The sequence below is a fragment of the Esox lucius genome, chromosome 19 (assembly GCF_011004845.1).
Source record: "Esox lucius isolate fEsoLuc1 chromosome 19, fEsoLuc1.pri, whole genome shotgun sequence".
Lineage (NCBI taxonomy): Eukaryota > Metazoa > Chordata > Actinopteri > Esociformes > Esocidae > Esox > Esox lucius.
The window spans coordinates 4941156-4952197 of NC_047587.1; the positions used below are offsets into that span (position 1 = coordinate 4941156).

At 43.7% G+C, this 11042-nt stretch overlaps 1 protein-coding gene across 1 annotated transcript; it reads left to right on the plus strand.

Annotated features, from left to right (window-relative positions):
• The first annotated feature begins 4165 nt into the window (after positions 1-4165).
• Positions 4166-10873, plus strand: selenoo1 (selenoprotein O1). Its single transcript, XM_010883365.3, has 9 exons — positions 4166-4809; positions 4982-5185; positions 5295-5472; positions 7173-7303; positions 7400-7677; positions 8011-8179; positions 8683-8868; positions 9202-9358; positions 9543-10873. Exons 1-9 carry the CDS (start codon positions 4259-4261, stop codon positions 9753-9755), a joined length of 2067 nt encoding a protein of 688 aa, XP_010881667.2. The 5' UTR covers positions 4166-4258; the 3' UTR covers positions 9756-10873.
• Positions 10874-11042: the final 169 nt, after the last annotated feature.

The following is an 11042-nucleotide window of genomic DNA, read 5'->3' on the forward strand; positions in this document are numbered from 1 at the left end:
AAAGTCATGTTGCATTGAATAAAAAAGCAGGAAAAGACTGTTTGCTCATTGTTGACAGATGAAATGTACAATCATAAGCAAACTGAGTTTGATGGGGACCAAATTAATGGCTCTGTTGATGGTGAGACAGAAAAGGTTGTGGCAACACAAGCACTGGTCTCCATGTTTGTTGCACTCAATGCATCTTGGAAGATTGCTTACTTATCAACAGCTTGACAGGAGCAGAGGCAAACATCACCCGAGAGAGTCTTGTTAGGCTTTATGAAATCAGAGTTTAGGTTTGTCTTCTTAATGTGTGTTGGACCCTCCAAAAACGTCGTAATGATCAGGGAGCTTAGTGCCAACTTGGACATTATGGATGAGACGATTCTCCATTCTGCGGATCACGCACAAAAAGTCCATGTGATTTTGGATCCATGTCAGATGCTCACACTTCTTCGGAATGTGTTCTCAACAGTTGAGGTTCTGGTAAGAGAAGATGGCCAGCAGATAAAGTGGGTGAACATTGAGGAGCTCCACAAGCTTCAGGAGAAGGCTTGCGTCTTGGCAACTAACTAAAAAATGGCACACATTCCGTGGCGAAATCAGAAAATGAAGGTCCATCTTGCAGCACAGCTCTTCAGCAAGTGTGGCTGATGCCCTTGTGTATTGTGAGCAGGAACTGAAGTATCCCCAGTTAAGTGGATGTGCAGCCACAGTTTAGTTCCTGCGCACAATTGATGCAGCCTTTGATGTCCTTAACAGCTGCAACCCATTTAGAAAAGGACATAAAGAACCCATCAAGCCAACAACTAAACACTGTGCCAAGGTTTTTATTTTTTTAAGAAGAGACAGACACCTCTCTGTGGGCTCAGAGTGAATGGAAGAGACGACACGTACATGTGTATTCCACAAAGAAAAAGGGTAAATCTAATACATTTTTATGGAGATTAAGGAAAAGGTTGTTGGTCATTTCTGTCTCTGTATTCAGTCCCTTGGGTTCTCCCTGCCACCTCTGTGACGTACCTTCATTTTTACAGATTGAATACAGGTAGCGCTGATTGGATCGTTATGGTGACAGGTGGCACCTGGGTTGGTATCAACCTAGGAGTTAAAAGTTCCTGTTGCCCAGAGGTTTGTGTATGGCTGTTTTGGACATTTGTATGCAGTGTTGTATATTGGGAGTTACTTGTTGACAACACTAGGTCTTTTCCTGTATTGGCTCAGGACGATTGGTACTGTTCCCTGGAACATCGGATTGAAGGTAAGTTGCTTTTGCAGTTCCTGACGGTGAGAGGTTTTGAGCAAGCCATAACCCATTGTCTAGATTTGTCTTATCCCATGTTAGGAATAGCGACATGGTCCCATTGGGGGCATGTTGTGTGTTATTTGTGTGGTGATAGCGGTCAGAGCAGTTGTCTCAGGTGCACATCTTTGGTTTGTGGGGTACTCCATTCCAGTGGGCTTTAATGCATAAATACCAACCTCAAAGCCACTGAAGGCTAGGGTTGAGCTCAACATAGGTTGTGGGGATTTTTCATGTTAGACTTGAAACATTGGTTACTCAAAACATCAACATACACATACATCTTCTTCCGCTTCATCCGGGGCCGGGTCGCGGGGGCAGCAGTCTAAGCAGAGATGCCCAGACTTCCCTCTCCCCAGACACTTCCTCCAGCTCTTCTGGGGGGACACTGAGGCGTTCCCAGGCCAGCCGGGAGACATAGTCCCTCCAGCGTGTCCTAGGTCTTCCCCAGGGTCTCCTCCCGGTGGGACGGGACCGGAACACCTTCCCAGGAAGGCGTTCTGGAGGCATCCGAAACAGATGCCCAAGCCACCTCAGCTGACCCCTCTCGATGTGGAGGAGCAGCGGCTCCACTCTGAGCTCCTCCCGGTCTCTAAGGAATCACCCAGCCACCCTGCGGAGAAAGCTCATTTCGGCCGCCTGTATCCGGGATCTTGTCCTTTCGGTCATGACCCAAAGCTCATGACCATAGGTCAACATTCTTTTAATTTGTTTATAGTCTATGGCTGTAACCAGCCCTTCTCAAAACTCTACAATTGAATCCAGTGGCATCAATGTCTTGTGAGCAACATTAAAAAAACGCTTCCGGGTCATGAAAATTGGTTGATTTCAAAATAAGAGGCCAATGTATTACTTTGAAACTGACAAATGTTATTTATTAATTGTTTAAGAAAATGGACAACAATTCATATTTAAGTCATTTCAATAAAAAGTGGGTATTAAAAACATTCCAAGGTCAAAATTCAGACAAGGCAAATGAATCTGACATACATTTTTCTTCATAGTTCAAAAACTATTGAATGTTCCACAGAGAACCCAATGTAGGAAATGTTCAGGTGCATGTGTTGAGTAAGACAAACTTATCTAATCATGGGGAATGGTGTGCTACATGTAGCAACACTATTTCACACACCCTCTTTAGACCTCAGTGCAAAACATTATAATAGACTACAGGTACATGTTGCCCTATACAGAAAAAACTACTCTATACGCTGCAGTGAATGTATTGTAGGAAATGTTCAGGAGGCTGTATGGAGTGATTAGGCAAAAAGAAATCAAGGGCCACTATGTATTTGCAATTGTTGCTGCTATTTTACTCTGCCTATTGACCACATTCCAAATTGCTAATTAGCCATCAATTTAGGATGCATTGTGGGAAGACGACAAGCCGGTGGAAGGAGTGTGACGCTTTGGGGAATGTTCTGCTAGGAAACCCTTGGTCTGGGCATTCACGTGGATGTCAATTTGGCACGTGCCACCTACCTAAACATTGCTGTAGGCTAGGTACACTCTTTCATGACAATGGTATTACCTGATGGCAGTGGCCTCTTTCAGAAGAAAAGGGGTGCCTGCCACACTGCACACATTGTTCAGGAATGATTTGAGGAACATGAAGAGTTCAAGGTGTTTCCCTGGCCTGCAATTTCCCCAGATCTTAATCTGACTGAGCATCTGCGGGATGTGCTGGACCAACAAGTCCAATCCACAGTGGCTCCAACTTAGAACTTGCAGAACCTGAAGGATATGCTGCTGGCGTCTTGGTGCCAGATACCACAGGACACTTTTTGAGGTCTTGAAGAGTCCATGCCTCGGCAGGTCGGTGCTGTTTTAGCGGTGTGGAGGACCAACCATATTAGGCAGGTGGTCATAGTGTTTTGGCTCATTGGTGTATACCTGCGCACACAGGATAACCCCTCCAATCGCACGCACACACTCTTACACAGTCATGGATGTGGGTTTGCGTGTTTATATGAAATGTATACATGGTGTTTAGTAGTAGTTAATTAGTATTTTTTTGACTAAAGATTCTAATTGTGATTGGTTTGACCAATTTGTGGTTGTTTATCCAAATAAAATTTTCTGATGCATATTTTGCTTGTTTTCCTTATTCCACTTATCATATGTACTATAGAAAACCTTGGGGGGTGGGGAATCTTATGACGGATATATTATTAGGGACCCCCAAGCTCCCAAAAAATGGGGTGAAATATTTTTCACCCCCCAACATAAAAAGCCATAGAGGATTAAATGAGCAAGCTCTGCCATCATTACGCTAACCGCTCGACCCAGAACCATGGTTTATTTATCCTCTCACTAGTCAATTAAAGACGTGTTAGCTAATCAAGATGCCGTGCACCGAAATTATAACGACCATCTATGATCTCGTATGTCGATACGCCCTGAGTGACTTATAGGAAAAGTAAGGTGAAGCTAGTTTATTTGTGCAGCGCATTAAATACACGAAGGCATTTCAAACCTTACAAACGCATGAACAGAAATGTAGAATAAAGTGAAATAAGTAATACAATAATGGCCTACGGTAGTGATAATATTTTATGTTGTGGTACGTTTCAATGTGTTTTATTCCTCGTCATCTTTTTTATTATCATTATAGTTGTGGTTATTGTTACTGAGGCTCTTAGGATTGTTTTTCATAATAATGGTGTTATCGCGAATATGAAAGTTTGTTTACACGCTCTCCGACCAGACGAGAGTTTGATCGTAAGGATAGGACAAAGATAATATTGATGAATACCAGCTCTGTCGGTGAAACGGTAATTTCAAGATCAAATTTGATTGTACACACGTTTCATGAATGAGGGCCATTGTTTGTGGTGGACTTTTATTCTGAAGTGTTGTTTTTCTTGACACGGATGTAACTTTGAAGTGTTGTTGACATAACGCTCGTCACAAGGCGTAGTTAATTTTGTATTAACGAAAAGGGCTCTGCTGCCTACAAATGGCTTTCGTTGGATGGCTTGTTTAAAGGTTTGTTTTGCACGACCTACATTACTAAGCGTTCGTGGTTTCGTGGTTAGATTCTTTGCTATCGGAATGGACGGCATGGGTCTGGCTGTCAGTCGTTCACCGCTCGAGCGCTTAGAGTTCGACAATGTCGCACTCAAAAAACTTCCATTGGATACATCAGAACGAGTAGGTCCACGAAGGGTAGAAGGTGCGTGTTTCTCACGTGTGAACCCACAACCAATAGTCAACCCCAGGTTCGTCGCCGTCTCGAGTGAAGCGTTGGCATTGATTGGGCTGAATGCCGAGGAGGTTCTGAATGATCCGCTGGGACCAGAGTATCTAGGCGGCTGCAAGGTAATGCCAGGGTCCGAGCCAGCCGCGCACTGCTACTGTGGTCATCAGTTTGGTTCGTTTGCCGGCCAACTGGGGGACGGGGCTGCCTGCTATTTGGGGGAAGTAAAAGCACCAGCTGATCAGTGCCCTGAGCTACTGCGCGAGAACCCCAGTGGGCGGTGGGAGATTCAGATCAAAGGGTCTGGACTGACACCCTACTCCAGGTATACAATATAGCAGTTGCATTGATGATTAGACCGATCAGCTGTTCACTCCGTTTTGGGCTGGCATTGTGTCTTGCGGTTTATTTGCCTTGTGCGTTGCACATTCTGGAAGCGGTCTATGCAATTATGCCCGTGTCGCTTACTTGAACGTCCTTCTTTTTCTCAATCCCAGACAAGCTGACGGCCGGAAGGTTCTGCGCTCCAGCATCAGGGAGTTTCTGTGCAGCGAGGCAGTGTTCGCTTTGGGGGTGCCCACCACAAGGGCAGGGTCCCTGGTGACCTCAGACAGCAAGGTGATACGAGACGTGTACTATAATGGAAACCCCAGCAAGGAGAGATGCTCTGTGGTCCTCCGCATCGCGCCCTCCTTCATCAGGTCGGTAACATACACGTTCTTGGTTTGTGTATGTTAGGAAAAGCAAGTTGTGTGTATAATAGATTCCCTTATAACAATGCACTAACAAGGGCAGCGGTAAAATATGCAGGTTTGGATCATTTGAGATCTTCAAGGCGCCTGACGAGAGCACAGGGCGCCAAGGCCCGAGCTACCGCCACGATGAGATCAGAGGTCAGATGATGGATTATGTCATAGAGACCTTCTATCCGGAGATCCAGCAGAATCACACCGACAGAGTGGAGCGCAATGTGGCATTTTTCAGAGAGGTATGGCATGCAAAGTGCACACTGCTTGATTCAGTGAAACTGAAATTATTTTTCTTTTTTTTTACTATAGAGTAATGCAGTATTAAATTTTTTTTTTCCAAAGGAGACTGCAGGCCTACATTTGAGCTCTCTTTACCCTTGACCTTTTTGTTGTGCAACCAAGAACTGCTAAACATCCTTATCCTGTTAATCTCTACGGCGACAGGAAGTCTTTATACAGTGGGAGCATTACACTGCCTTCACTAAGCCACCACTGTATTCATTACAGAGTAGTAATATTCATTAATATATTGCTAAATGGTAATATCAAAGAAAAGTTCAAAACGTATGTAATGTGACTGTGTTATGCATCGCTGAGCATATTTCCCCTGTTTACTTTCGTACGTACAGAATGTGCAGCACCTGCCTGAAACCTAGATTTATAATTTTTTTTGGTGTATGGATATTTGAGTCTCATTTCATTACTTGGGACAGATCATGGCTAACTTAATTTAAGTTGTGATGAAAACTGGCATTGTTGACCTTGCAAGTGAACTTTCCTTCCCACTGTCCCTCTCATGCACTTCAACATTGTGACAACAGTTGTAGGTCCCTGGATTACTCAGACTTCTTTGAGCATATTTTATTCAGCTCTTGGGCAAAATTATTTGGGGAATCGGTAGTCAATTGCCAGGGGTTAATGTAGGAACCATTTATTCCTGTGTATTTTGTCTACAAGGGTTTCTGTTTCCTTGTTTGTAAACTAGAGGGCGCTATATGTTGGTCACTGTTTGTATATTAGGTAGAGCAGGTGACTATATGGTGTTAGCTCAGTTGAGGATATTGCAAACAGTTCTTCCTTTAACACTAATAGTACGTTATAATAGATTTTAACTCTACTCCTTTTGTAATAATGTTTTGGAACTGTTATCTTTTCCAAATTACATATAAAAAGCAAGTTTGGTGGTTATTCTGTTAGGTTACCCTTATATGACAATAGTGTTGAAATAAAGCAAAAAAATAAATCTTTGGGTCCCTTTGGAAATTGGCAATGTCTCTCCTATTTATTTTACAGAGTTAAGGCAGGACTGAGAAAGGACCATTGAAGAAGCGTCTACAACCATTGAAATACCGTTTTGGTGTGTCTGGCATTATTGGTTTTGCAATATTCCCAAAGACAAATGCCATATCCACTCCAAAACATGAATTTTGTTTCAACATGGCTGTTAAGGAATATTACAAAACAACGCAACAAGTGAATTTACTTATTGGACTGAATAAAAACTACAGGTTTGGCTCAAATCCAACACAAAGAGTGAAAATCTAAGTATTGTGATGGCAGCATCATGTAATGGGAGTTTGTCAGGGTCAAAATGTATCTAAAAGGAACAAAGTTCAGGACACCTGAAAACCTAACCCTGGAATAGATGGTTTTTTGGCGAGACCGTTATACATATTGAAATGCAAGACACACCTGAACAGCTTTCAAGGAGCAGAGTTGTCCTGTCTCTCCTTACTTCAGTTTGCTTGAGTGTTGCTGTCTAAATGAATGTACCCAACCATGTATTCATATATAAACAAATGTTCTTTAACCCTGAAAATGTGGAGTAAATTCAGTCTTTTGCAACAGAAAGATGGCAAAACATGAGGACCACAAGACGTGTGTCGGCTGTCATGGTTGTTTGTGTGCGTGACCTCTTCTCTGCGGGCTGATCTGCTAGGTGATGCGGCGAACTGCTCGGATGGTCGCCCTGTGGCAGTGTGTGGGTTTCTGCCATGGAGTCCTCAACACGGACAACATGAGCATCCTGGGCCTTACTCTGGACTACGGCCCCTACGGCTTCATGGACAGGTACAGCGATTTGCAGTACTTTCCACAGTGTCCGTCTGAAGTCCACAACAAGGTCCTGGCTTTATGCTGTGTGTACGCCCTCTCGTTTGTCTGCAGGTTTGAACCTGACTTCATCTGCAACGCCTCCGACAACTCAGGCCGCTACTCTTATCAGGCCCAACCTGCTGTGTGTCGCTGGAACCTGGCTCGCCTAGCTGAGGCCCTGGACCCAGAGCTGCCTCCAAGCCGGGCAGAGGCTGTCCTGGATGAGTACATGCCCGTCTACAATGCCTTCTATCTGGGTAACATGAGGAGGAAGCTGGGTTTGCTGAGGAAGGAAGAGCCAGAGGACGAGATGCTGATCACCGAGCTGCTGCAGACCATGCACAACACTGGTAGTGTGAGACAGACATCATTATACATGTAGCTATGGCCTGATGAGTATTGAAAGGGGATATTTGTCACACAAGTTCCAAACAAGATTTAACCCAACCCATTTGAATTGGATGCCACCCCGATTAATATCCCGGGAGCGATTAGCATTAACTGCTACGCAGTTCGCAGATGTTTTTGGTTACTGGTCCGATGTTCTAATCGCTAGACCAGCTGCCTCCACTGTGTCCGAAGAGACGCACGGTCACCACTCACACGTCACGTTGCAAACAGAACACCACAGGTTACACTTAGACCGTAACGAAGTCTGATCAACCTCTTTTTGGACGCTGTAGGATCAGACTTCACCAACACATTCCGCTGTCTGAGCCAGATCCCTTGCCCCACTGAAGGCAGTGGGGAGGCAGAGGGAGGAATCCTCAAAATGGCCACAGACCTTCTTCTGGAGCAGTGCGCCTCTCTGGAGGAACTTAAGGCTGCCAACAAGCCCAGCATGGACCCACGGTGAGACAGTAGATTCATTTGAAAAGTGCTTATTTGAAAGCTGACTGGGGTCAAATCTCTTGAGAACCAATGGTCATTTTTTCCAGTGGTTGTGGGCACTTCAGTAACTAGTGAGATATCGACCGGAGTGCTGGTTACTATTGGCCAAGCAGATGTTGGTGAGAGCAGAGGTACAGGGAGCATTTGCCTAAGTTGGACTAAACAAGAAAACAATTCTGCGTTTAATTTCAGACTGAAAGGGGGTGAGAATGTTTCTGAATGGTTAAGTCAAATGCAGTGAAGCCAAGTACAGTACAATGGTATTTATAGTTGTCAACATACTCTGAACAATTCGTAGCCAGAAAGTTCAGCAGGCAAATTTAAAAGCATTGAAGCACCAAAAGCTCTAGTACTAAAGGACGTTTTTTTTTTTCTTCTACTTCAGCCTTCCTTTTTTGTCTTTTCATTAATATTACATTATTGTTCTCCTTGTCGACACACTGCTCCATCCCCTCTCCCTTCAGTGAGTTGGCCATGCTGCTGCAGTTAGGCCAGAGCAACCCGTCCCTGCTCCAGATGCTCAGCAGCCAGAGGACCGTGGCCATACAGCTGGAGAAGCTGGCCAGGCTGAAGGAGCTGCTTGAGGCTGACGAAGAGGAGGTCAAGGCCAAGCATAGAGAGGACTGGACTGCCTGGGTCACTGCATATAGGTCAGAAATAAGGAACACCGTCTTATTTGCATTCTTAGTCTTATAATACAGTACTCCCCCAGCTATCCGCGGTTCCACATTTGCAAACTCAAGTATCCACGAAATTTTTTCAAGAAGTCCAAAATTCTAAAAACGCACTAATTTCAGCCATCCAAGCATTAAACAAAAATTTTTGTTTAAAAAAACTACATTGTTCACAATATATTTACAATATTATCATGCAATAATAAGGCCTTGCGCTGGCCTCCACTAGCATTGAAATGCTGTAGAAATGTAGCATGAGAAAAATGTTAGAATGGATCCGATTTCTAGTGGTGGTTGTGACTGGTTCAGGAAGCGTCTGGCTGTGGAGTTTGAGGGACAGAGTGACATCCAGGCACTGCAGGAAGAGAGGGTGAAGGTGATGGACAACACCAACCCACGCTACGTCCTCAGGAACTACATTGCCCAGAATGCAATAGAGGCGGCTGAGAATGGAGACTTCACAGAGGTCAGGCTGAGGCTCAGATTCTTTCTCCGTGTTGTCTTTAAAGGAAGAAGCGTTGTTAAGTGTTATGCATCCAACCTGTCTGCATTGTTCCAGTCAATATTGTCACTATTACAGGAGCAGTCTTACCATAAGTACCTCATCTCTGTTCACTCATGGTTTGATCCTTCTCTGCTCTGTGTCATAGGTCCAGCAGGTCTTAAAAGTCCTGCAGAAGCCTTTCACTTTCACCCAGCTGGGTCTGGAGAAGCCAAGAGGGCTGCGACCGGGTCGGATGGAGGAGCACGGGGAGAGGGATGATGGAGGGCAGCAGGAGTCTGAACCGGCAGCATCATCCCGGATGAGTGTTCCCTATGACAGCAAGCCCCCGGTTTGGGCAAATGAAATCTGTGTCACCTGATCTTCATAGTACCTTCCCTGACAGTCAACCCACCCAAAGGTACAAGAGAGTCTCACTTGGTCATCTCTTTTCTCTCTTGACCTGGAGGGGGGGGGCGGGCATGTCTAGGAAGGTACATTGAGGTTCGATGCTCTTATGTTAACCAGTCAGCCCATAGATATACAAGGTTTGGGAAAATGCAACATCCCCAGAAATCTGAAATCACAAGTTTAGGACATGTCGTGTCTTTAGCAGCTTTGTTGTCTTTTATATACACTGAACAAAAATGTAAAAGCAACATGGAATAATTTGAAAGATTACTGTTCATATAAAGAATGAGACAATTCAAATGGATACAGTACCGGCCCAAAAGTGTTTTTACTGGTACTGTGCATTAGACCCTGGATTTCACTGAGAAATAACCTTTTTTTGTGTTTGGAAATTGTCTGGGATCTTTTATTTCAGTTCTTGAAACACTGGACCAACAATTTAGATGTTGCTTGTATATTTTTGTTTAGTATAGCTCTCTGTGTACATCTGTATAGTTTATTGGCTGTCTGGTTATGAATGACGGCTTAGACATTCAATCCTACAGGGAACTGTCTGGGTCTGAGAGACTAAGAGAATCCCCTCTACCAAGATTCTGTGTGTGTGTGAAAGGGAATGATTGAATCATGCAAATTGCATATAATAATGTGACTAAGCTGCAAATGACTTTACGCACAAGTATAAAGTAACATTTATTTCACCATTGTACATTGTCATAGAAACTGTAACACTGACCACGTAATGGTTAATTGTAGAAATATTACTCAACAGTATTGCATTAAGTAGGTGAAAACAACTGTATTTTCCAGGAAGCTTCAAAACTCCAATATTAAACTGAATATTGGTTTAAGGTTAGGAAATGATCATAAAAATGTATTGGTTGAGATATATTTTAGGACTTGATATGCAAATGAGATGCCACAACGCTAAGGGGTTTGCTTTTTTTCACTTGTAACTTTAATTTCTTTGAAACTGATATTTTCTAGCCCCAACAACTGATATTGAAAAAGCCATTGCGTTTAAATTATATTTTTGTAAGGTTTTACCCTGATACTTTTTGTGAAGTGAAAACTAAATGGAACTGTATGCTACTCAGTTGTCTGTGAAAAATTATTTGATGTGTAAAATTATCCAAATTGTAAAGAGATCCTACTGTGACCAGCTACACCCATGGTTACCACCTCCAACATTAGTCATACTGCCAGGAGTAGAAGGAGCTGTCAGGTGACAGATGAGTATGTCTGTTTATTAGTTGGAGCT

Excerpts from the sequence above, each read along its gene's own strand:
- selenoo1 (XM_010883365.3), top strand. The coding sequence starts at position 4,259 with ATGGCTTGTTTAAAGGTTTGTTTTGCACGACCTACATTACTAAGCGTT. Across the intron at positions 5,473-7,172 it reads ATGTGGCATTTTTCAGAGAG|GTGATGCGGCGAACTGCTCG; the intron begins GTATGGCATGCA and ends CTGATCTGCTAG. Across the intron at positions 7,304-7,399 it reads CCCTACGGCTTCATGGACAG|GTTTGAACCTGACTTCATCT; the intron begins GTACAGCGATTT and ends GTTTGTCTGCAG.